Source organism: Vicugna pacos, chromosome 18 (assembly GCF_048564905.1).
Source record: "Vicugna pacos chromosome 18, VicPac4, whole genome shotgun sequence".
Classification (NCBI taxonomy): domain Eukaryota; kingdom Metazoa; phylum Chordata; class Mammalia; order Artiodactyla; family Camelidae; genus Vicugna; species Vicugna pacos.
In genome coordinates this window covers 20,539,970-20,565,085 of record NC_133004.1, presented here as the reverse complement: position 1 = coordinate 20,565,085, position 25,116 = coordinate 20,539,970, and the positions used below count along the sequence as shown (strand labels likewise).

Sequence of the window (25,116 nt, the reverse complement as noted above, 5' to 3'; positions counted from 1 at the left end):
AATGTTTTGGTTTCATTTCCAAACTCACACCTCTGGAACCTTTCAACCAGGAAAACAGAAGTGTACCTCAGTGTTGGGTTGCTCCTTATATGGACACACTTTAGAAAAAGGTATTTTATCACCTTTGAATTTCCAGGAACTTCCGATTCTGCCTGCCAGAAATGTGGATCTCATTTGCTTCCGTTATCTTAGGTGGCCATGGAAAAACTATTTTCCACTTCAAAAAGTAGTTTGTTCCCCAAGGAAGAATTGAAAATACTTAAGGTGTCACAGAACAAGTCTCCATCACCCACCAGTCGTACTTGGCCCTTCCTGTGTCCAGTGTTCAAACACAATGGTCAGAAATACGCTGTGGACTACTGGGCATCTCGGGCTTGCCATCCGTCCCACTGCCTGCAGGTAGTGTTTCTTCATGCACTTTCCAGCAGATACAAACACAGTGTCACTTTTCCCTTCCTTGTGGAGGAACACTGCAGTCCTTCCTACTGGTGGTGTGAAGGTGCTTCCTGCCCTCAGCCTTGCTGAAGAGGGTGCTGCCTGGCTTTTGTTCACTTGCTATTCTTACACGGAAGGTGCATGGTCTGTTCTTAGTCACCAGGCTGTACTGCCCCCCAAGCCTATGGCTAAACTACCAGCTGTGATTCCTCTTCTCACAGTCAGGTGAGGCGGAGGTCACACTTGGCGGCGATGTCTGGGCTCCCATCTGGACCCCCTCTAGCATCCTTTGCAATGCCCATGCCTCTGCAGGGTGGCAGAGTTTGAGAATGGGCCTATTGTGATCTGGTTGCCTCAGCTATGAAAGCTGAGTGCAGGTAAGCAGCTGGTCAGGTCCTCAAAGTCCCCATGCCAACTCAGCTCACGACTCTGGGACTCAAACACCCCGTGACTTATGAGCAGCCACCCCCAGTCTCAGCAGTCTCCTGCCTAGGTGACTTGATTGTTGCCTGGGCGGTGGACAACATGGGAAGCTGCGCCGCGGGAGGAGGGGGAACACGGCGTCTGTTCTGCCCGGGCTCCCTGCCTGGCAACCCTTCACCCGCATCCCCAGGGCCCTGCTCAGTGAAGCCTGAGACTCGGGCCGGGCACTTTGGCCTACTGGGGGCGGGGACGGTTTGCATCCAGGTGGACGGGTGGACAGACTCGGGCTGACTCCGGCCCCGCCCTCCCCCAGCAGTGAGGCCACACCCCGGCGCCGCGACCGACCGGGGCCGGCACAGTCAAGATGGCCCTGGCGGAAGCAATGCGCGTCCTGACGCGCATCCTCCTCTGCCCATGTGCGTGGCCCCGGTGTGGGATCTGGGCCGGGGGCTGGGACCCGGCAGGGGCGGCGGGCTAATGGGCTTCGCGCGGCCCTTCGCAGGGGCTCTGCTCCGAGGCGCGGCAATCTGAGGGACTCGGCCGGTGGCCGGTGGCCGGTGGCGGGGACGGCGCGCGGCGCTTCGCGAGCCAGCGGGTGCTGGTGGAGCCGGACCCGTCTGCAGGTAAGCGACCCGGAACCCCGGCCTTCTGCACGCCGGGCTCGCCGAGCGCTGGAGCCGGTTTCCTGCCTGGACCGGTGTCAGGGCACCTGATTCAGTTCTCCTGTTCAGCCCCTCTCGTGGCCGCCGAAGGCAGGTGATGAGGGGCCCACGTTGGTCCCATTGACGAGTCCCATGAAAACCTGAGTTTCTGAAAGGATCATTTCTATGATAGATTTCGATAGACATGAAAAAATGCAAAAACAGATTTTAAAAGTGTTGGATGGTGATGATGGTTGCACGACGTTATGACTAAATACCACTGAGTTGTACACTTCAAAACGGTTGAAAGAGTAAACTTTGTTATGTAAGCAAGAAAAAAAATTACCGGCTAGATAATTTGTTACCAAAGTGCTTCCCCCTCACCAGGGAAGAATTCACTAGCTTTGCTGGCTTACCGTGGTGGGAGGTTAAGTTTGAGCTCAGAAAGCCAAATCTGCCTGGTTGTGTCCTCACTGCCAGACCCAGGTAGCCTTCAGGCATCTTGAGGCTTGGATGAATTAATGGACTAAAAGTGCTTTTTAAAAATGTTTTCATTTAGGGCTAAAGTCCTGTTACTGCAGCTGATGTAAGATGATGTTCAACATTCCATTCGAGAAACACTTATTTTATACCTACCCTGAGCCAGGGATGCAGTTGTCTACCTCGTGATGTCCAAGTCCATCCAAATTCTTGATTAACTTCTGTTCACCTTCAGCCTCTTTACCTTCCCCCCAGTGTCCTGGAGTCAGCCTCACCAAGCTCTGCAAAAATCCAGAATCAGCTTCAGAAACTCCCCTCAGAACCAAGTTTGGGGAGCTCACTTCTGAAAGTTTTGATTGCTTATATGTACATACCTGTAGCCAGTTAATAACTACCTCTTCCTCATAAATCAAAAGTCTCAGAAGAGCCATTTTGCCTGCAGGACTTAATTCTCATTCCTAGAGAATGGGTTGTGTTGACCATCCAGAGATTTGCAAGACCCCGACCAGGGAAATGCACCCTAAATGAACAGTGGCGTCTCTGAATCACTTGAGGTCAGTCCTTAGGCCAGGCAGTGAGAACAGATGGCCCTGGCCAGCCCAGGCCAGCAGCTGCACTGTACACAAGGGCAGGCCCTGTCGCCCCTGCTTTCCCTGCTGCTGGCAAAATGGATGTTTGGACGGTGGAGAGTGTGAGAACATCTGACCCCTTTACCCTCAGTCCTTTCTTAAACAGGCCTGAACCAGAGCACCCCACTAGAGCTCCCCTGCACATCTGGTTCTAAGAATTTGTTCATGTCCTCCTCAAGAAAACTAAGGCCATTTCCTATTCCCATGAGGATATAGGACTTAAATTTGAGAGAAAAAGATCAACAGAAATTTGTACCTGAATGTTCACAGCAGCATTATTCACAATAGCCAAAAGGTGGAACCAACCCAAGTGTCCATGAGCACACGAATGGATAAACAGAATGTGCTCCACGTGTACAGTGGAATGTCCTTTGACCCTAAGAAGGAAGGAAGCACTGACTCATGCTGCTGCAAGGATGAAACTTGAAAACATGTGAAGTGAAAGAAGGCAAACACATAAGTTCCCATAGGTGAGTCCATGTATGTGAAGTGTCCACAACAGACAAATCCATAGGAACAGAAAGGAGACTAGTGATGGCCAGGGGCTGGGGCAGGAGGAAGGGCAACTGTTGATGGGTACGGGGTTTCCTTTGTGCTGATGGACATGTTCTACAAGTAGATAGTGGTGGTTGTGCAACATTGTGAATGTATTTAGTCGACCTGAACTGTTCACTTTTAAATTGCTAATTTGCTAGGTGAATCTCACCTCCCTTTTAAAAAAAACCCAAACTGTGTAGCTTCCCATGGCCAGGCTGAGGATGCAGGATGACTGGGAGCACCTTTCCAGTGCTAGGCATGAGCTTTGTCCTCTTCATTTTCAAACCAGGGGTCACTGTACTGAAGCTCAAGAGCCCCCCAGTGAACAGCCTCAGCCTTGAGCTGCTGACAGAGTTAGTCATCAGTCTGGAGAAACTGGAGAATGACAAGACCTTCCAAGGCATCCTCCTGACTTCGATGGGTGCTCCGGAGCTCCCCCGGGGCCCAAGTCCTCTGATCCAAGTCCCAACTCAGAAACCATCCTACACACTTCACGTGGTGTTGAATATTTGGGCAGCCCCAGACACAGGTGCCACCACAAGAGGCCTCCAGGGGTCGCCTTGTAGCTCCAGGGGGACCTGGGCAGATGGTTCTCCAGCAGGAGACTGGTGACTCTGTCCCAGGCTGCTTCCCAGGCCCATGGGGTTGTGGGGTCAGGCCCTGGGGCAAGGCTCAGATTCCATACCCTGGGCCAGAACTTAGGTGAGGGCAGGTGACACTTTTGCAGGGATAACCTTGAGCCCACACTGCTTCAGGAAAGATGGACCCTGTGCAAACTTGGCAGCAGCTTCCTGGGGCACCCTTACTTCCCTAGGACTGCCCTGGGGTCTTCTCAGCTGGCCTGGACCTGACGGAGTTGTGTGGAAAGAACCCAGCCCACTACGCGGAGTTTTGGAAGGCTGTGCAGGAGATGTGGCTGCGACTCTACCTGTCTAACTTGGTGCTGATTGCCGCCATCAATGTGAGTGTCCCCTTCCCGAGGGGCCTGGATGACTCGCTCCTTAGGCTGAGGGGTGGGCGTGGCCCTGTCTTCAAGAAGCCTCTGGAGAGGAAAGAGGCAATCGGGGAGACTCTCAGAGGTGGACAGGTCGTTACAGACCAGGTTACTGGGGGGTGGGAGGTGCAGAGGGACCAGGGCCCATGGTCGACAGGGCCCAGCAAGAGGGATCTGGGGGGAAGGGGCGTGTGGGGGATCAGATCCACATTTTGGGAATGTGACTTTGGCCTAACCTGGGCAACGCAGGGGCAGGGCTCAGGCTCACAGAGGTGCGAGGAGGGCCTGCTCTGGGTGGAGAGGAGGGATGGCCAGAGGCAGGAAGACTCCCTGAGGTGCAGTGGCAGCTGACAGCAACCTGCCACTTCTCTTTGGGGCAGCAGAGTGCATGAGACAGGGCAGAGTGAGGTTGGGCTTCTGAGGACCTCCTGCTGGAGATGGCAGCAGGTCCTCAGTGGGGCACGACAAGAGGTAACAGCTCTGGCTAAATGCCTGCTTGGCGTTTGAGGGTACAGACAAGAGTTTTGAGTGGAAAGGCCGCTTGCTGCCCAGTTGTGAAGCTAAGAAAAGAGGGATGTTCCGCCCTGATAGCCAGCGACCCTGCCGGTGCCCTCAGCCCTCAGGCTGATGGGCAAGCCTGGGTCCCCATTGTGTGCACACCGCACCAAAGACTATATGAGTGCAGAACTCTAGGGTCTGGAGGCATCCCAAGAGCTCACATGCACTTGAAGGGCATTCCTCGGGCCCTAGGCTTTCTGGAACACGACTGGGACCAGCCGCAGCAGCACCTGGACCCGTTGATCTTGCTTCCCCTGAGGGAGCCTGCCCAGCCGGAGGCTGCCTCTATCTCTCACCTGCGATTACCGGGTGCTGGGTGACAACCCCAAGTACCTCATGGGGCTGAATGTGACCCTGCTGGGCATCATCATCCCCTTCTGGTATGGCCGGGGGCTGCACCCACATTCCACTTGTCCCTGGGGCTGTGCCCACTTCTCAGGGAGCCCCGAGCCCGTGGTAAGTGGGTGTCTCCATTCCAGGTTAAAAGACACCCTCATAAACACCATCGGGCACCGTGCCACCGAGCATGCCCTGCAGCTGGGGTTGCTCCTCCCACCGGCAGAGGCCCTCCAGGTGGGCATGGTGGACCAGGTGTACCTGAGGACCAAGTGCTGAGCACAGTGCTCTCGGCGATGGCCCAGTGGATGGCCATTCCAGGTGAGGAGCCCAGGGAGGGCCGACGGCTGTGGGTCAAGCAGAGCCCCTCCCATTCCCAGCTGGAAGCTCCTGCTGAGACAGAAAGTTCTCAGGTAATTCACAAATGAGCCTTTCACAGTAGCAGAGTGTAGAGTTCTGAGGCCAAGGTAACAGATTATCACAAGACAGAGAGTTAGGATGGGGGTGCTTAAAACTACAGGAATGCAGGGGGAAGGGAATAGCTCAAAGTGGTAGAGTGCATGCCCTACGAGGTCCTGGGTTCAATTCCCCAGTACCGCCTCTTAAAAAACAAAAAAGTAAATAAATCAACCTAATTACCTCCCTCCCACACCTAAAAAAACAAACTACAGAAATGCATTCTCTCACAGTCTCTAGGCCAGAAGGCTAAAGTCAGAGTGCAGGCAGGGCCTTTCTCACTGCAGAGGCTCCAGGGGAGGCTTCTCCCTGCCTCTTCCAGCTTCTGGGGCCTCCTGGCTTTCCTTGGCTTGTGGCTGCATTGCTCCAAACCCTGTCTCTGTCTTCACGTTTCACATGCCCTCTGAGTGTCTCTATGTCTCAAATCTTCCTCTCCTTTTAAGGACACCTATCACTGGACCTAGACCCATTGCAAAGACCCTTTTCCTAATAAGGCCACTTGGACATATCATTTTGGGGTCCACTATTCAGTCTACAAACAGACAATTGGGAACAGCCTGGGTGTCTGTGTCTAGAAATAGGGCTGCTTGTATCAACCATCATGGAGACCAGGGGTGAGAAGACTGTTTATAAAGAGCCAGGGAGATTTGCAGCTCTATGGGTCACACCGTCTCCACCACAGCTGTGGCGCTGGAGCGTGAGGGAAGCCTCAGTGTACAGGAACTAACAAATGTGTCGGTGTTCCAATAAAGCCAGGCCACTGAATTCTGAATTTCATGTACTTGTCACATGTCACAAAATGTCACCCTAAGATTTTTTTTCATCTATATGAAAATGTAAAGACCATTCTTCCTTCTTGAGCCACAGGGGGCCATATTTGCCAATGCCTTACACAAATGATTGAATACCGTGCAGCCATTAATTATGTTGTAAAAGAATATTTAGCAACATGGAAAATATTCTCAACAATACAGATGAGTGAAAATAATAGGTTAAGAAGGCAGTTTTTACAGTATCATCCTGTATGTTTTTAAAACAAATCCATGGATTGTAGTGATACAGGAAAAATGGGGAGGGGGAGGATGGACATGTTCCAGGCAAGTCCCTGGGATGGACTCCCCTCAAGTGCTTGGCTTTGTGCAGGAAGGAATTAAAGAGTGAGCCGTAGTTGAGTAAAAGGTTTATTCAGAGAGATGCATACTCCATAGACCAAGTGCAGGCCATGTCAGAAAGCCAGAAAATCCATGAGGTGGAGGGTGGGGGGTGGAGTTTAGTTTAAAGTATAAGTATATACACACTCCATAGACAGAGGGCATGCTGTCTCTGAAGGCAAGAGATACACATTCCACAGACAGAATGGGAGCCTTCTCAAAAGGCAAAAGAAAGGCCACGAGTTGCAGGGTTGTTAGTTTTTAATGGGCTCAGTAACTTCATATGTTAATAAGTGGGAGGGCTATTCCAACTACTTTGGAGAAGGAGCTGGGATTCCCAAGAATTGGGCCATCACCCACTTTTTGACCTTTTATGATAAACCTTGAAATTTTCATGGCGCCTATGGAAGTATCATTTAGCATGTTAATATATTACACTAAGCATATAATGATGCTCAAGGTCTACTGGGAGTTGACTCTTCCTCCATCTTGGTGCTAATTGCTGTGTAGTTCTTTTAATGGTTATGCCATGTGTCTCAGTAGGAAACAGATGATTTTCATTTTCTTCTCCTTCCTTACTCTGTATTTTCTAAGCTTTCTACCAGAGTTCCAACAGGAATTCTCTTGGCAGGGCTGGGAATGATGCCACTGTCCCAGATTGTGGGTCTTTACCCGGGGACCCCATTTTCCTTAGATCACACTCGACAGCTGACCAAGAACATGATGCAAAAGCCCACTGCAGACCGCCTGCTGAAGCAGCATGACACTGACATCCAGTACGTCGTCAGCATCATCTCCAGGGACTCCATCCATAAGTCCCTGAAGACCTACTTAGAAAAACTCAAGCAAATAAAAGGCTAAGGGCTGGGCTGCCCACGCAGGGCTCTTAGCTGTATGCCCTCTCCTGTGGTTCCAAGGGATTTTAAATAAGGTATTTTCCATTTTGGTCGCTCTCTTGTCTTGTCTTCTGAGACGGCCCGCACTCTGTCTACGGAGCGTGTATCTACCTTTACTTTAAACTAGACACCCTCACACCTCTCGGTCTCTCTCCCTCTCACCTTTCTGAGATGGCCCGCATTCTGCCGATGGAGTTTGTATCTCCTAAGCTGCTTTCCCTTCTGAGTGAGACAGACCCCACTCTGCCCATGGAGTGTGTATCTCTAAATAAACTTTCTTTCACTTAAAAAAAAAAAGGTATTTTCCATTTAAAAGTACTTTCAGCTCTTTGTTTTGCTGATCTTCCAAGAAGGCCCAGTGCCTCGTAGCCATAGTCCCAAAACACGCCACCACCCACGAGTGCCTTTTGTGCCTGGCAGGTGGGCAGAGGGGCACAACTGGCAAGCAGTGTCTCGATCTGGGAATCATAACCTGACAAGTGGGGCCATTCTCGACCTCAACAATGTCACCCCTGAGTGTCTCCTTTGCCAAAGCAGAATAAAGTTCTCGGCTGGTGGGATGCCTGATTGCTAGAGGCATAAGGCCAGGCAGTTGTGGGCCCTAACAAGCCACACATGACCCCCACCCACACCCCCGACACAGGGAAAAGCCCTTGGGCAGCCATGTTTGGTGTGTTTGGATGGAAGGCATGTACAAATTTCAGAGGAACTGAGGTGAGGGAGGCATTCCTTGTGAAGCATTTTACATTACAAGCGTCCTAAATCTTATTTTAGAAAGAGCTAGCAAGAGAAGCTTGTCTAAACTCTTGAAACAAAAGTTTTCCTCTCCCGTACAATTCAGATCGGCTCTCAAATCCTGCCGAAGTCGAGATGCTTTGAAAACCAGAAACCTCATGGGGCTTCTGTCAGTTACACTGTGTACCCCAGCTCTGCTTATTCCCAATCCTCAGGTGTTGGGCTTACCCAAGGAAGAGGCCACTGTTCTCCCTGATAAGTCCTTGCCTTGCCCAGGGCTCCTGAGGAGGAACCTACCAGGGAGGCACCTTTGAAGGGGCTGAACCACTGTGCGCTGTTTGGGTTCTATGGGCAGGACCTTAACCCAATCCACCTGCTCACCACTAAGGGGGCTCTCCAAATGTCCCTGGGCTGCTGACCAGCTGAGGGCAGGGGCCAGCCTTCCTGACCTCCCCAAGGACTGCAGCGCTGGGTGTGGCAGGACCCTGACATAAACAAGTGCCTGAAGGGTCCTGCAGGCCTGGGAATTGGGGCTATAGGGGGAACAGCAGGGCCTGGAGGTTGGCTTTGTACATCAACCCTACATGTGTGAGAGTGTGTGAGCACTTATCCCCTGCTGCCCTCACTACAATTTTTTTTTAAGCAAATGAGCCTGGCTGAGAGCCAATCAACTTTATTAACGGACACCAAAATTTGAATTTCATATAATTTTCATATGTCACGAAATAGGAGTCTCCTTTGGATTTTTTTTTTAACTGTTTAACAGTGTAAAAGATCACTCCTGGCTCACAGGCCATACAGAAGCAGGTGGTGGGCTGCATTTCGTCTGTGGGCAATAATTTCCCAACACACACACACACCCCTACCATCTAAACATATACTGTCTGGACACTTACTTCTTGCTGGCAATTATGTAACATCTACTTCATTATTAAGTGAGGATGATAATACAAAATTTGCTTAAGGCTTCATTTAAACTGCTGGTTTAGTACAAGTTCTTGAAAGCAGTTTGCAGAAATAAAGAACAACCAGTGAGCACACGAGCTGCCTTCTGGAGCCAGCCTGGTCTGGAGTTGGCTGTACCCAGCAGGATGTGGAATGGACAGGGCTGGCTGTCCCTGTCCTCTAAGGGGGCTGGGACCAGAGACCCACTGAACTGCAGGACCAAGGTTTGTGCCCCAGAAGGGCTGAGTCCTAAGAAATGACATGAGGCATCGGAGCTGACAGGTGTGTGGTCTTGGCTGAGTATTTATTGAGCTCAGCTGTGTCCCCAGCACTCTACAAGGTGCTTCTCACAACCCTATGAGGTAGGTGGTGCAGCCCATTTCATAGATGGGGAAAGAGGTTCCAAGTGGTCACATCACTTTTCCAGGCCCTGCTGACCCTGCCCTTCAGCCTTGCTGGGGTTGGCTAGCCACCCTGAAGGAACTCTTGTCAGACAGTTGCTTGTGGCCAGAGTCTGCAGGCGTCGTGCTCTGGCCAGGCCTCAGAGCTGTCAGTGGGACTTGAAGGTCACCTCCACAGGAAAATGGTCACTGATAGCAAGGGCCTGGAGGGAGGAGGAGCCAAGCCTCAGAGGCTGTGCTGAGCAGCCTGTCCCCTCTCACGCTTCACCCTAGAAAACTGCCTCAACTCGGGATGGAGCCCAGTGGGTATCCACAAACCACTGGATGGGGGCGGAGGGGAAAGCTGGTGAGGACTGGACTGTCCACTCTAGCTGTTACCTGTAGGTGGGTTGGGAGTACAACTGGGGACCCTACTTCGGAGAGACAAAGAGCTTCCTACAGCGCCATCCCAGGTTTGTTCCATTCAGCCAGAACTGAACCACTGAAGGTCTTTTCTAGAAACGCTAGTGCAGGGAGGGGTGCGCAGGGTGCACTGAGGTTGGGCCCAGCCGCGGCCTTGGGACCCCAGGACCCTGTGCTCCCCTCACCCCTGCCGGACCCAGCCAGCACTCACCTGAGCCTGGTCCAGGCCAAATTCTTCCTGAAAGTCGTGGACAGCAGCCGACATGGGCTTCAGGCTACTGCGCAGGTGGGCGCCACAGAGCACAATGCGATCGTAGGCACAGTCTGAGTTGCCCACCGTGGTGTCGGCGCTGTCGGGGATGAGCCACTTGAAGACTTCGCTGCTGCGCAGGCGGATGACCGCCCAGTCCTGAGCCCGCACGTATTTGCAGTCAGCGTTAAAATCGCCCAGAAACAGCATGTCCTGCGGGGGACCACAGAGCAGGGCCTGAGCCTGCTGGAGGGGCGGGCCAATCGCCAGCGCGCGCCTTCGGGAACCCGGGACCCTGGAGGCACGGCGGGGCCATGCGGCCGCAGGGGCTTACGTCGTTGCCCCACTTGTCGATCACGTCCAGGTACACGTCGTAGAGCGCGTCAATCTCGGCCACGGCCTGGTGCGGTGCGGCATGCAGCGGAATCAGCACCAACTTCTTGGCAGCTGCGGGAGTATGTGGGAGTCAGGGGTTGGGGCGGGGCCCGCGGGGGGGCGGGGCCAGCATGGGTCGGTGCCTCACCAGAGCCAGGTGCTGAGAACTTGACCACGAAAGGTTCACGACTGAAGGCATCCTCCGGGTCCGGGTACTGGTACGTCTCCACGACCGACACCGCGTCCTTCCTGGGGGCAGAGGGTGGGTGAGGTCGCTGAGCGGCCCCCGGTGCCCCGCGCGCCCCACCCCCGCGGCCCCGCCCCTCACCTGTAGACGAACAGGTACATTTCCTTGTACTGGTCCCGACCCAAGGGCTCGCTGCTCACGAAGTTGTACTCATGTTTGGACACGCTGCGGAGATACCGTCGAGACCCGGAGTCAGGGCATCGCGCCGAGACCTGGGATCCTGTCCTGGGCTCCCAACGCAGGGCCCTACCCACCACACCTGTTGATCTGCTCCATGAGCGCGTACACGGCGCTCAGGTCGGGGTCTCGCACCTCCTGCACGAGCATAACGTCATAGCCAGCCAGGATCTAGGGGAGGGGCCGGCAGGTGCGGGGTCACTCAAGGAAGATTCGCCCCAGAGCCCAGCTGCGACCCCGCCCAGGGTCCCCGGCCTCACTTGAGAGATGACGCTGCCGCAGGCTGGGTCTGACACTTTGCTGTCGCCGAAGCTCTGGATATTGAAAGCTCCGATGCGCAGCGCCGCAACTCCAGAGGCCCCCAGCGCCCAGAGCACTGTCAGTAAGGCCAGGGGCCCGCTGTCCATGGTACAGAGTGGGCCAGCTTAGGACAGACACAGCCCGCTTGAGCGCAGATTTGGAGTTGGACACATCAGCCCACTCCTCTCTGACCCAGCTGCGGGGGCTCAGGGGAATGGGGACTGGACAGGTTCTGCCACCCATTGCTGGCTGGTACGAGGGCACATCCTTCCCGTGCTGCTCTCCAGTCTCCCCAGGGTGATAGGCTTGGCTCTCCGCCTATGACCATCCTACTCCATGGGAAAACTGAGGCCCAAATATTAAGACCCCATTCCCATCTAGCCCCCCCAACCCAGCTCAGCCCCACCCCCAGACTCACCTGAGGGATGTGGATAGGCCTGTCAGAGGCTCAGGATCTGGGTCCCAGTGAAGATCTGAGGTCCAGGCTGAGAGTGAACAGACTTCAAGGGCTCGGTCCAGCAGCAGCGCTGGCACCCCAACTTGGTGGTAATTTGAAGCCCTGGTCCAGGGAGGAGCCAGACTGTGCTGGGTCCCGCCCCCTCCACTAATTTGGACACTGTAAGTCCCAGCTCCCATTTCCAGGGAGACCCCACCCCCACCCCTACCCTCACCCCAGGACAAGGCAGCAGGACATCCACCCTGAGACTGCTCTGCTGCCCCCATGCCTGTCAGAACAGACTCAGAAGGCCCTGTCTGCCCACAAGCTGCATCAGGACTGGGAAAGAGGACCAACCAGCCATGCCCATGGTCCAGGCCTTGCTCTCATCCCCGCCCTGGAGAAACTAGGTCACCCAGAATCTCCCTCCTCAAGCTGCACCCCCTCAGGGAAACAAGGCAGCACAGGCAGGAAAGACCAGCCCCATACATCCTGCCCCATATCTCCTACCCATCCCCTCAGGGTAAAAAGCCAAGGCTCCTGGTTGTCCAGCCTCATTCCTCAGCCCCAGCGCAGCCCCAGCGCAGCCCCAGCGCAGCCCCAGGGTTGGAGGCTGAGAAGCAGCACCCCCTCCCCCCTACCTCGGCAGGACTCAAGGAGGTTGGGGTCACAGCTCCAGCTGGGCAGGGCAGTGGCAGGAGGCTGCCTGTCCACATGCCAATGACACCCACGCACCGCCAAGGTGCCGCCAGCCCCGTGGGCAGCCCTGGGTGGGGTGACAGACACTAGAGTATAGAGTGGCCTGGGCAAGCAGTGGCTGCCAGAGGGGAACCTGCCAGGGCAGTGGCACCAGCCCCCAAGGCTGCCACTGCCGCAACATCACAAGCGGCGGGTTTCCATGTTTTATTGTAAAGCAACCAAAAACTCTGTATTTACACTCTCACATCTCCTCTAAACACCTTAAGTCTGTGCCCCATCTTCTCTGTACTCAGCCAGGCAGGTGTGGGCAGGGCACTCAGGGTCCTCGCGCCCTGCCTCAGCCCAGCCCACTGGGACCCTGCAGGCACCCATGCTAGACGATGACTGTCTGCACCTCGAGCTGGCCCTCCGGCGAGGCGATGACCAGCTCGCCTGCATGCTCCAGGATCTCAATGTCCTCCGATGAAACCATGGTCACAGTGGCCTGCTCGGCACCATTTGTGCCCGAGCGGGCTGTGAGCACAGTGCCTTCACTGATGGCCGAGGCCAGTGTCATGGCCACCTGCTCTGTCAGGCTCTCAGGGGTGGCAATGGTGATGGTGTCCGCAGCAGCTGCCTCTGGGCCCAGCTCCGCCTCCTGGTCCATGGTCACGTTCTGCACAATAATCTGGTGCCCGGCGCTGGCCTGGTGCACGATCTGCTGCACCACCTTCATGATGTGGCTGTCTACCTGCGGGGGGCTCATGGTTCAGCCTATGAGTCTGGGTGAGGGTGCAGGCCGCCACTCCCCACCCTTCCCCGAGCCCCTCACCTCTGTCTGGGTGCCCTCGATGATCTCTGTGGCTTCACTGGTCTCTGCGTCATCCGCGGTGGCCTGGATGGAGCATCGGAGGTCAGCCTTGCCCGCCCCTGGGCCCCAACCCAGCCCCAGCGGCCCCACACCCACCTCAATGATGTACTCCTGGGTGTCGGCCACCACAGATGAGAACTCAACCAACACAGTGTGTGGGTCTTCTGCAAGGACGGTGGCGGCTGCCGCGGGGCTCTCCTCAGACACCAGCAACTCCTCTACCTCCAGCAGGCAGCCCCCTGCAGTGAGGACAGCCACAGCCCCCCTCGGTCAGGGCTGGCCGACTGCAGCCCCTCGCCCTTCTCGCTGCCCCACTCTGGCCCCAACCTTTGGTGCGCAGGTGCCGGTTAAGGGTACCGTGCTCCGCAAAGCCACGGCCACACTTGTAGCACTTGAAGGGCTTCTCGCCCGTGTGGTGCCGCACGTGCCGCACCAGTGAGCCTTTCTCCCGGAAGCCTCGGCTGCAGAATGGGCACACATGCGGCTTCTCCTCCAGGTGGGTCCGGAAGTGCACCTGCTGGGCATTCTGTGGAGACCCACTGTCAATGCCAACCTGGCCTCGGCCATAGCTCAGAACTCGGCTTTCCCAGCCCACCTCTGGGACCGAGGGAGGGGGTCCATGGGCCAGGGGTGAGGGCCCAGGCCAAGACTGAGAAGGCTGGGGGTGAGAGGGGGATGAGGGAGGTCTGGGGCAGGAAACAAGACAAGTATGGCTCAGGGAGTGAAGAGCCCACAAATTTGGGATGGGGGGTGGGGGTGGCAGGAGTCAGGTGCCAGGGTCGAGAGGCCCACCTTGGTCTTGTAACGCTTGCCACACTCGGGACAAGGATAGGGCCTCTCATCCGAGTGGACACGCCGGTGGCCACGGACGTGGGCGATGGTCTTATAGAGCTTCCCACAGTCCCCACAGCGGAAGCGGCGCTCGTGCACGTGCACCTCCTGGTGCTTCTTGAGCAGGTAGGCCTTGGGGAAGGCCTTGCCACACTGCATGCACGTGAACGGCCTCGGGCCTGGGGCCACACTTGATATCAGGCCAGGTCCACTACTCAAGGGCCTGACCCCAGCCGCCCGCCACCTGCCCACAGACCACCCTGACTGCACACCCAAGGGCACCTCCTGGCTACCCACAGGCCATCCACTGCCTGGTGCCCCACCATCCTGCCTCCCACCTGCATGGCCCCTCTTGTGGGCCTCCAGGGTAGCCGCCGTTGGGAAGGTCTCACTGCACTGAGGGCATGGGTGGGTCCTGGGCACAGCTGAGGTCTCACTGGCCACCTGCTGGGAGAGCAAAGCATGCCTCCAGTGCCCGCTGTAGGCTGGGCCCCAGCAGTACCAAGGACAGACCTGAGGCACCCCCACCCTGGTAGGCTCCATCATGGGCCCCAGGAAGGCAGTAAACAGATCAGGGAACAAAATCAATGCAGAAAGTGATGCAACTTTCTACCACAGGGAGCAGGGAGCACAAGGAGGCAGGTGGCAGCCAGGCCAGCATGGTGACTCCATACCCAAGGTCCAGCCGCCCAGAAGGAGCACACTGGCAGGGCAGGCACCTACTGTCTCCACTTGCTCCACCTCCAGCAGCGGCAGTTCTGGGGGACTGTCTCCCAGGGGCTGGGGGCTGGCCGCAGTGGGAGGGCCTGGCTCCAGGGCTCCCTCCTCCCCAGCAACCCGCTCAAGGACGATGCCAGAGTTCTGCATGGCCTGGTGCAGCAGGTTCTCACGGCTGCCCTCACTGGAACAAGGAAGCTCCTCAGGGCCAGGGGGCTGCAGGGGAGGCAGATGGAAGGGGCTGGCCAGGCAGCCCAACACACAGCACCCACCTGCCACCACTGCACAGGGTGGCCCCAAGTGGCCCTGGGGGCCACTGTCCACACCCAGCATCTTCACTCAGGAATACCCCTGGGAACCCCACAGCCCACTCCACCTGCCCTCGCCTCCCCACCTCATCCCCAGCTCAGTCTCCCTCACCCCTCCCTGCCCTCTAACATACCAAGGGTCTACCATCTCCCCTGCAACCAGACTGGGTGCCAGGAAGGCAGGCCCAGGTCAGTCCTAGTCCCACTGGAGCCAGTGCCCAGAACCATGCCCAGTGCTGAGCAGACAAAGGCCGCCCCCTGACCTGCCCCCACCTCCGGGGCGAGAGCTTTCATGCCCAGGGGAAGCTCTTGCATCTGGACATGGACTTCGTGGATAACAGTGCCCTTGGCATCTGTCACCAGGTGAATCACCGGCGACGTCTCCATGGGCTCGCCTGTCACTGATGATGATGTAACAGTCCCCATGGTGGAGGTGCCAGACCCTTTAAGGCAGAACCGAGAAAGTCCTTGAAGAAACACCCAACCAAGGTGGCACCCGGAGAGCAGCCAGGGCCAGGGCAGGGAGCCTTCTACCATGCTGACCTGCAGAAGCGTCCTCTTTGCTGACAACCACATCTTTGCTCATGCTGAAGCGGATTTTTTCCGTGCACGGGGTGAGAGACTTGAGGTGCCGGGTCAGCGCACCCGACTCCCGGAAGCTCTTCCCACACTTGGCGCACTTATAGGGGCGCTCGTCTGCGGAGAGAACAGAGTCAGTCTCGGGTGGGGACAATGGCCTGGCACCAAGGGGAAGTCAGGCCTTGAGCCACAGCCCCACCAGCACCAGGAGCCAGGCCCCCCCCGAGGACCACCAGCAGTGTGCCATGCACTCCTGGCCCCAAGGCCACTCACCTGTGTGCCGCCGGTGGTGCCGGATGAGTGAGCCCTTGGTCCGGAAGGAGGCCCCACACAGTTTGCACTCATGGTCCTTGCGGCTGCTGTGAGTGACCATGTGGGCCTTGAGGATGCTGCCCTATGGGGAGGGGCAGTGAGGTTCAGGCATCTCCCTGGGCAGAACTGGCAAGGAGGCCTGGCCCCCAAGCAGGCACAGCTCCAAGCACACCAGGTTGTGGACTGGTCGGCCCAAGGCCCGGGGGCTCACCGTCTTGAAGGTCTTGTGGCACAGTGTGCACACGTAGCGGCCGTCCTTGTTCACCAGCAGCTTGACCTGGGCCTGCTCGCCCTCCCCAGCGGGCCCGGGACCCTGATGGCTAGGGCTGCCCGGGGCCTCTGCCATCTCGCTGTCCCCTGGCTCTGCCTCAGCGGCCACAATGACCTCTTTGATGTGTCCGCCACCTGAGGAGAGGCGGATCAGCCTGAGCCTCGGGTCGCCATGGGCCCTGCCACCTCCTGGGATCCCAGTCCAAGGACACTGCCGAGGTGCGGCAGAGCTATACTGACCAAGGCCCGGGTCATGGCACCCACTCAGCCTGAACAGGTGGGAGGCACTCCCCTCCAACTCTGTGGAGCTGCCCAGAGGAGCTCCAGGCCTCCAGAATGTGTACATTAGTGAGATGCACCATGGACACAGATGCCCCCTCCCCTAAGTCAAGAGGAGCACACGGGGGTCCTGCCATCTCCAAGGGCAGCACAATGCTGGCGTGGAGGCAGTGGACAGGCCAGCTCACGGCCGTCTGCCCTACTTGCTGCCCCGGCTCCTGCTGACAAAAGGGGGAAAAGGCTTCAGGTGTCCCCCACGTGCATCAGTTCCAAGGCAGGCGGGCGAGGGCCCCGGCCTGCAAGAGGGAACACTCTCCACATGCCTGGGACACCCTGAGGAAGGAAGCTGGGCTTTTGCAGTTCTCATGGGTGTTAAAGAAATCTGACAATGTGCGAAGCCAAGCTGAAAACACACTTTGCATTTTCTGTTCAAAAAAAATGACGTGTGGGAAACGGTTGTGAAGCTGCTTCTTAGAAACCATCTCAGTCAGGCTGGCGTTGTGTTTTGACAAGCCATTCTCTCCAAACTGAATGGAAGCACGGTGACTAAGAATTAAGGGCATACCTGTCATGCCCTGGCTGATGCGCCTGAAGCTTTATTTTCCCTCCGCCCCGAATGCGAACTTCCAAAAAAACAGGGATTTCTGCCAGGCTCGGACTTGAGTTTGAGTGTGAGGGGTCAGGGAAGGGGGGAGCATGGCTGCCCTGAGTCCAGAGATGAAGTGTAAGTTTATTTCCAGGGATGGGAAGAGGCAGGAGGGCCTGAAATAGGTATCCAGCCCCTATGCAGTCGCTGCAAACTGTGCCCTCAGTCCAGTGAGGAGTGAGGGCCCCCGAGCCATGGGATGCTGGCAGCTGGTGGTTTAGGACTCTGGCCAACCCTAGGCTCCAGATCACTGAGCAGCTGACACCACGGGGACATGTGGGGCACCTAGGATGCCTGCAAAGGGGAAACTCCCAAGGTGCAAGAGAAGCAGGGGGTGCCCAGAGAGGAGCCCCTAGAGCACAAGGAGCAGCCCAGGCTTGGGCGTGGGCCAGCTGGAGGCCGGATGGCTGGAAGGGCCCGGCTACCCAGGAGGCCAGAGCCTGGAGATGCTGTCTGAACCCAGGGAATGTGTTTTGCCATATGACACCACCCACACCAGAAACTACCACACCAGGGCTGGAGCATGGCCCCACCTCCCACAAGACAATATTCCTATACCAGAGTGGCAACAGTCAACTGTCCTTGTCCGCAGGAATGTCAGGGGAAAGACAGTGGGAGAGAGGGACAGCTGTCCTGCTGCCTCCCTGAGGTGGGACTTCGGCAGAACAACCTGCTCTGAGGTTTCCCTCCCTCGAGGTCTCCTCCACCCTTTCTTCCTGCCCAGCTGGTCCCAAGTGTTTCCCAAGGTCAAGTTCTACCTGTTGCCCAAACCTGCTTCCTGTCCAGCTGCTTACTCTCACGCCTGTCCAGGCCCTTGCCCATTCCCTTCCCAGCCTCCCACAGCATCATCCCTCCACTGCCATGCTCACACCCAGACCCCGCTCCCTCGAGCTACCCTTTGAATGTCCCAGATGCACGCTCACCAGTCCCCTATTAACGAATACTGACCCAACCCAGACCTCTCAACACCTCCTCCCCTACAGCACATGAGTGAAGCACTTTAAAAGAGCCATCAAAGAGCCTGACTTGGCGTTGTATGCTCTTAAAAGCCACGTGAGAATCAGGTGAGGAATCATCACCCCTACGCCAGAAGGAGTGAGCACTGGGGAGGTGAAGGCCAAGGTCAGGGGTGAGATGGAGCAGCAGGTATAGCCCACGCATACCTCAACCAACCCTCCAGAGCTGACTATGGCAGGAGGAGGGGAGGAGGCAGAAAAAAGGGGAAGATTCTCGAAGAACCAGGGCAGAAACAGTCTGGCAAAGCTGCAGGAGAGAGCAGCCAGCTCCTGATCACATACAAAGTGAAGACTCCCTGAGGCCCAGGCTCTGGGCTCTCCCTTTCCTAGCAGGGCAGGACCTGGTGCCCTATGCTTGCTCTTCCCGCAGGCCCTGTCCCGGGGAAGGTGTACAAAAGGCCTCAGCCCCTCCCTGGCCAGGCCTTGCTCTTGGGAGAAGAGGGATATGGGCAGCAGAGGTTCCCAACCTCTAGCCTTGACCAGGGACAGCTACCAGGTCAGAGATGCCTCAACATGAACAGCCACAGTGAGGCCAAGCCAGCTTACCGACAATGTCAGGTGTGTGGCTGATGTCGGCCGTTAGAGCAGCAGCCTCCACCACAATGTGGGCCACGGTGATGGGTTCCTCTGGGCCTGCTGCTGCCGGCACCACCTACCAATGGGGGACGGGACAGAGAAGACTCGTTTGCAGGGCTCCAAAGCTCCTTTGGCTTGGAGGACGCAGGCTTGGGTTTATGTCCAGGTGGACAGCTGGTTGGGGGCTCTCATCTCCCACAATGGAACACCACTCTGAGTCTGACTCCCAGCCTGCACCCTTCCACTCAGGCCTGAGGGTCAGCCCCATCATTCTAATGCCTCTGGCCACCAAGAACCCCATGTGGAGCCCTGATCACCCTCAAGGAGGACTCCAGGACGAAGTGACCAGAAGCTCCAGTATGAAGCTCAGCTGGCTCTGCAGAGAGGAAAGTGAGTACCTACACCCACCAGCCCCAGCCAGGGGGTCAGGGGAAAGGGCCCCAGGGATGTGGGGCCCGGGGCCTTCCTGGAGGAGAGGACACGCCTGGGAAGGGCAGGAAAAGAGCACAGGGTCAGAGTGAGACAACTCTGGGCCCATTGTCCTCTGGACCACTCCCGGGGGTGACCTGAGGCAACCAACTTCTCTCAGAGTCTCCTTTCCCACTTTCATATGATGAGGATGATGAGCGTATCCAGACCTTGGGGATGCTATGGACTCAATAAGACTGTGTGTGCACAGCCCCGGGCCCATGGGGCACAACCAAGTTGGCCATTTGTGTGACAGGGTGCAGGGACCCATAGAGCCACACTTTGTGGAATCCCCAGGAACTGTATATACAGGACAGGAGACAAGACAAAAGGACAAAAGCCACCACAGTACTCCTGAACCAAGACAGGTCCTTGGGCTCCAAGAAAGGAGCGACCCCAGGCCCCTAGGCTTCAGCCAGAGGCTGCTAAGAAGACCAGCCATCCCAGGCCATCCAGGAAACCCCAGAGTACCGCCAGGAGTTCCCCAACCCATATATGGATGCCTGCCCTCTGCCCGCCCCATGTCAGAGGAACCCAGCTGGACAGGTCTAGGCCAGCACGTCACCTCCTTCTCCTCCTCCTGCTGTCTGGTGAGCCCAGGGAGCAGGGCACTCAGCGGTGTGCGCATGCACATGTGCAATGGCAGGGTAGGGGGGGCCTCACCTCCTGGCCCAGCAGTGCCGCAGCAGCAGGGGTGGCAGGCAGGGCTTCCTGAGGGACCCGCTGGCAGACCTTTTGGAGCTTGTGCTGAACAAAGTCCTCCAAGGTGGTGAACTCCGCCTGGCAGCGGCCGCATCTGTGTACATCATCCTCATCTGCAATGAGCCTGCATCAGTGGGGCCTGAGGGAGACTCCAGATCCAGCCAAATCCACCCAAGGGTGGAATGAGAACCAGAGGCACCTTGCCCAGCCCTCCCAAAGGGGCTGAGAACACTCTGAGAAAATCCCCTGGAGGTCTGCTGAAGCAGTGCCCACCTCGGGGAGAGCACCATCCAGCGGGGTGTGGTCCTGACCAGACACTTAAGACTGCAGGGATCTAAAGCCCCTACTTCAGAAACGAGGGGAGAGAGAGGCCCAGGGAGTAGCTAGGAGGCAGAGAGATTCACCCAAGCCCATCTGGGGCAGTGGAGGATTAGGGTTTAAGACTATTGGGGTTTGCATGTGATCCTGGGCACTTCAGTGACCATGTCTGGATCCGTTTTCTCATCTGTAAAATGGGCCGACTCAGTATATGTGTGCGCAGGGCACAAGGGGGTTAGTGGGCTGCTTCTCACAGGGCTCTAGCTGCAAGGCCAGCCCTCGGCAAACGGGGAGGTGGGGCACCCTGACCCATGACCACTCTGTTTTCACTCTGACTTGGTGCTCCACTGGTTTCAAACAGGCAGAATCTCCCTACTCTGGTGAAGTTGCCCAAGGTGGAACTTGCCAGAGGGGCTCCACACCTCAGGGCCACCACAGCTGAGCCTCTCAACCATCTGGGCCAACTAGCCATTGCTTGCCCCAGGTCCTGCAGGAGAGACTTCCTGCTCACTGAGTCCCCTACTGTGTGCCAGCCACCTCACTGGGGACATCACCAAATCTGCTAGCACCCTGAAGAAATGGAAATGACTATTCCTACTCTAGAAAACGACTTGAGATTCAAGGCCACCAAGATGGTAAGTGTTGAGGCCAGAACCTAAACCTGAGGGTCTACTCCAGACACCCTACCATTCTCACCAAGAGATGGGGGATGTTCCTTCTGCTTTCTTAGAAGACTGTCAGCTCCCACTACCTCACATGCAGTCCCACATCAAGGTCAAACCCAGGCTTAGAGTCTAGAAGGAGCTCAGTCAATGGCTATTGAATTAATGATAAAAAGGCCAAATGGCATCCATGACTCACGCACAGGAGGCCACCTGACAAAGGGCAGTCACCTCCAGATGGCTGACAGTCACAAGCCAAGCACTCAGGTGCCTGCTACCCTCCTCCCATCCCACTCACCGAGTCTGACTCAGCACCAACACGTTGCCATTGAAGGAATCCCCACCACAGAAGGGGACAGGCCCAGCCTATGTAACCCTGAGATAAAGCCATGGCAAACCTTATCTGGGCACAGCAACCTCAAAAAGGACCCCTCTCCAGGTTGGCACTGCCCTCTGTGGTACTGCCCCTCCCCAAGTTGGAATAAGGAGCAAGAAAAAATGCACTGAGAACACAAATTCTGTAAGGACAAAGACCACCTCCCTGATATCATCAGCCAACTCCCCCTGCCTGGTCCAGTCTACAACCTCATGGGACAAGTTCTGAGGGCAGAGACAAGAGTTCTGTCTTCAAAAGCTATCAGTGCCCCTGTGAATGAGCCCTTGATATGTCACCAGCACTGTTCTCAGAGATTTACATACATACTCTCTTTTGATTCTCACCACCATCCTATGAGGCAACAGAACCCAGAAGTTAAGGGAGTGAGTTGAGTAGTCCCACAATCCTGGCACCCAACTAGTCCTTGACACTTACTAGCTGGATGACCTGGTCACTTTCACATCTTTGAACCTCAATTTTCCTCATGGGAACAATAATAACAAATAATAATAAATGGGAGTAATAATAACAATGATAATAATGGCATCCAGGGTTGGCTGGAGGATGAAAAAAGCTGATGCATGGGAAATGCTCCATACTGTATCGTCAACAGCAGCATCCCCATTCTGTAAGGGAACATGGAGGCTCAGGGAGGTGTGTGGTCACCTGCCCAGGACTGACTAGCTAGAAAGTGTCTGGTCTGGGACAGAGCTGGCTGCAGCTTTCCAGTACTGGGCTCTGCTTCCTCCCCAAGGGTCCTGAAAAGACCCGAGGCCCCGCCCTCCCAGAGCCTCCAGCCACACCCCAGCCAGGGCCCTAGTGGCCCGACAGGTGCAGTGGGAGGGGGCCCGGTGGAGGGCAGGGCCCTGCCCTGACAGGGCGGCCGAGAGGGGCCGGGTCGTGAGTCTGAGGGCAGGGCTGGCGGTGGAGGCGTCCGCGGAGGTCTACACGGACAGCCCCGGTGGCTTGGAGAGCCGTAAGTATCCGTGTGTGGGCACTGGCGTCCACGGGGGTGATGGGCGCCAGGCAGGAGAGGCCCGAGAGTCTGAGGAAACCGGGAGGCTCGTGGAAGGCTATGAGACCCGTGAGGTCCGCAAGGAACCGGGTCTGGGAGGGTCTGCCGCACCCGTAGCTCAGGCCATCCGGGCCTCCGCCAGCCCGGGCTGAGCTGCCCCCACCCCAGCCGCGCCCGGCCTGGTCCGGCCCTGTTACCTTCCTCGCTAAAGGGCGCCGGGAGACCGAGAAAGCCACCGGGGGCCAAGGCCGCCGACGCCGCCGCGACCCCGCCCTCGCCCGCTTCCCGCCCGGCTTCGGCCCGGGCTTCTGCCGTATGCGCGGCCGTCACCCGCACTGCCATCGCGCCCTCCATGTCGCAACGCGCCGCAGGAAGATGGCGGATTTACGACCGTGTCGTCATAACAACGGGCCGCGCCAAGGCGAGCGAGAGAGAACCCAGAGAGGATGACGACGGGGCGGGGCCAGGGTGGGTTTGACGGGCAGGCGGCGGGGCGGAGCCTTAGGGGTGTGGCCCGGGGCTGCAGAGGCGGGGCCAGGCTCAAGAAGACAGGGCGGGACTCCTGGAAAGGATGTGGTTACGGCGGAGCCGACTGACAGGCGGAGGGGAGGAGTCGGGGGGAATCGCCTGCGGGGCATGCCTTGGCACAGTAGGGGTGTGGCCACGCCTGAAGATCCTAGGGCTGGGACCTGGAAGCCGCTTCAAGGCTTGCTAGCTGGAGAAGAGGGGCGAGGTGGGCTGGCGGCTCCACTGGACTGCCCCTGGGCGGGTGCTGCGGCCGCGTATACCCCGCCAGGAACCCAGCTCGAGAGGGCTGCTGCCGGGGTACGTCTTCAGCTCGGACCTGTAGTGTGATGCTCGCCGCGCCGCACCGCACCACCCTCCTCTGTTGGGGGCAGAACCTTTGATCGTTGGCCCCAGTCATAGGAGAAAACCCGAGTTGGGGATGGCTCACGGGTAGCTTCACTAAGCCTGTATTCTTTTGTAGTTTTCGAGTTGTGATAAGTACACATGAAATTTACCGCTAGTGACAATACATTCATAATGTTGTGCAACCAGCATCGACACGTAGTTCCAGAACATTGTCATCATTCCAAAAGGAAACCTGTACCTATTAGCAGTCACTCCCCATTCTCCCCTGCCCCCAGCCCTTGGCAACCATTTCTTTTCTCTATAGATTTGTCTTTTCTGGGCATTTCATATAAATGGAATACACCTGTGGTCTTTTGCATCTGGTTGCCTTCACTTAATGTTTTTGAGGTTCATCCAGGTTGTAGCATGCAGCAGAACTTCATTCATTTTTATGGCTAAGTAATACTCCATTATATGGATAGATCAATTTATTTATTCATCTAGCACATTTGAGTTGTTTCCACCCTTTCTACTGTTGTGAATAGTGCTGTTATGTACAAGTTCCTTTTATTCTTTTAAAGGTCGTATTTAGCTCTTTGAAGCTAAGGGCTTTACAGGATCTCATTTAAGATACCAATTATGCCCATTTTGAAGTTACAGAAACTGAGGCACAGATTTGATAGGATACCTGCCCAAGGGCAGACCAAAGACTCTAACCCACGGCTGTCCAGAGTCCTAGAAACCTAGACTCACAGTGCGTGCTCTCCCAGTACAGTTGTTCTTTGTGGCTCAGCCCAGTGCTGGATTCCAGAAACTCAGGTGAATCAGACCCAGTTCCCTCCAAAAGGCCAATCTCCAGGGAAGACCAAGCACCGACGCAAGGGCCCCAGGCAGAAAATAGGCAGCTCTGCCCTGGGAAAGGCACCAAGAAGAGATTGTCTCCATGCTGGAGCTGCCCAGCTGAGGAACTGAGGACCCTTGGCCTAGCATGGGCTGGGATGTGTGGGGTACAGGTTAGATCACCAGAGGTCAGGCCAGGGTAACAATGGGGCTGCTTTCTGCAAGGGGCTTGCTCACCGTTGCAGGGGTTTAAGCCGAGAGAGTGATTGTCAGCATTTCAGAAGGATCCCTCTGACTGCTGGGCAGAAAAGGAAGATCCAAGATGGACGGTCTCTGAGAGAGACAAATGGGAGGAGGAGCAGCTGTATGCTTGTGGAGCATGAAGGATGTGGGGGGCATCTGAGAAGAGGACCGGGAGGACACTTCACTTGAAGATATGCTGAGGGGTAATGGGGAAGCCAGGATCAGAGAGCTAGAAGAAGACCCCCAGAGGAATGGAGTGGGGAAGGATTTCAAAGACAGAGGACAGCCTGGGTGTGGGTGGACATGAGGACATGAGGAGGAGCTGGTCCAGGGGAGACAGGCCACCTGCCCTGCTCTGTGCTCCAGAGCCTGTGGGACAGAGTTGTCCCCTGACAGGCCAGGGCTCCTGCCTGAATACTCCCTGGGGGTCAGAAAAGGGAATCCTGACCTAATGAGCTCTGGGCCATGCCTCAGCTGGAGCCCAGGCAAACCAGCAGGCATGGGAGTGGATGGTTCTGAAGTCACTGAAGGCAGAGTGGCCGGGGCAGGCTTTCTCCCTTCCCCAAAGCCTCCCTTCCACCAAGTGGCCTTCTTCCCCACCCTGCCCTCATCGTGGGCTTCAGCTGCACACTGTGTGTTTTACAGTCAATACTGGACTTCCTGTGACCAGAGCCTGCCAGGAACTACATTGTCCTTTATGATGGCTGCCCAATCTCCATTCCTTGGATGTATTTTAATTTATTTAACCAACCC

At 56.5% G+C, this 25,116-nt stretch overlaps 3 protein-coding genes across 5 annotated transcripts; 1 reads left to right on the top strand and 2 right to left on the bottom strand.

Annotated features, from left to right (window-relative positions):
- Positions 1-1,335: 1,335 nt before the first annotated feature.
- On the top strand, positions 1,336-9,145 carry ECI1 (enoyl-CoA delta isomerase 1). Its single transcript, XM_072942135.1, is given in 9 exon segments — positions 1,336-1,413; positions 1,415-1,481; positions 3,435-3,568; positions 3,960-4,106; positions 4,957-4,978; positions 4,981-5,077; positions 5,177-5,286; positions 5,289-5,354; positions 7,335-9,145. Coding segments are annotated over 9 exon segments (888 nt in total). The 3' UTR covers positions 7,502-9,145.
- A 356-nt stretch (positions 9,146-9,501) lies between these two features.
- Positions 9,502-12,019, bottom strand: DNASE1L2 (deoxyribonuclease 1 like 2). The gene is made up of 8 exons (XM_072942462.1): positions 11,787-12,019; positions 11,329-11,467; positions 11,151-11,239; positions 10,973-11,056; positions 10,793-10,893; positions 10,604-10,716; positions 10,231-10,482; positions 9,502-9,820 (listed from the first exon to the last, which is right to left on the bottom strand). The coding sequence occupies exons 1-8, from the start codon at positions 12,002-12,004 to the stop codon at positions 9,767-9,769; spliced, it is 1,050 nt and encodes a 349-aa protein (XP_072798563.1). The 5' UTR covers positions 12,005-12,019; the 3' UTR covers positions 9,502-9,766.
- A 672-nt stretch (positions 12,020-12,691) lies between these two features.
- On the bottom strand, positions 12,692-23,823 carry E4F1 (E4F transcription factor 1). Of its 3 annotated transcripts, none has more exons than XM_072942460.1 (14): positions 22,626-23,823; positions 20,019-20,170; positions 18,858-18,963; positions 16,312-16,505; positions 16,062-16,182; positions 15,753-15,905; positions 15,483-15,652; positions 14,908-15,117; positions 14,523-14,628; positions 14,146-14,363; positions 13,681-13,879; positions 13,450-13,592; positions 13,315-13,377; positions 12,692-13,233 (listed from the first exon to the last, which is right to left on the bottom strand). In XM_072942460.1, exons 1-14 carry the CDS (start codon positions 22,780-22,782, stop codon positions 12,877-12,879), a joined length of 2,349 nt encoding a protein of 782 aa, XP_072798561.1. In that variant the 5' UTR covers positions 22,783-23,823; the 3' UTR covers positions 12,692-12,876. The 3 variants fall into 3 exon arrangements, with proteins under 3 accessions (XP_072798561.1, XP_072798560.1, XP_072798562.1); XM_072942459.1 differs by having other exon boundaries at positions 14,523-14,631; positions 22,626-23,820; XM_072942461.1 differs by lacking the exon at positions 14,908-15,117 and having other exon boundaries at positions 22,626-23,819.
- Between the last annotated feature and the right edge of the window lie 1,293 nt (positions 23,824-25,116).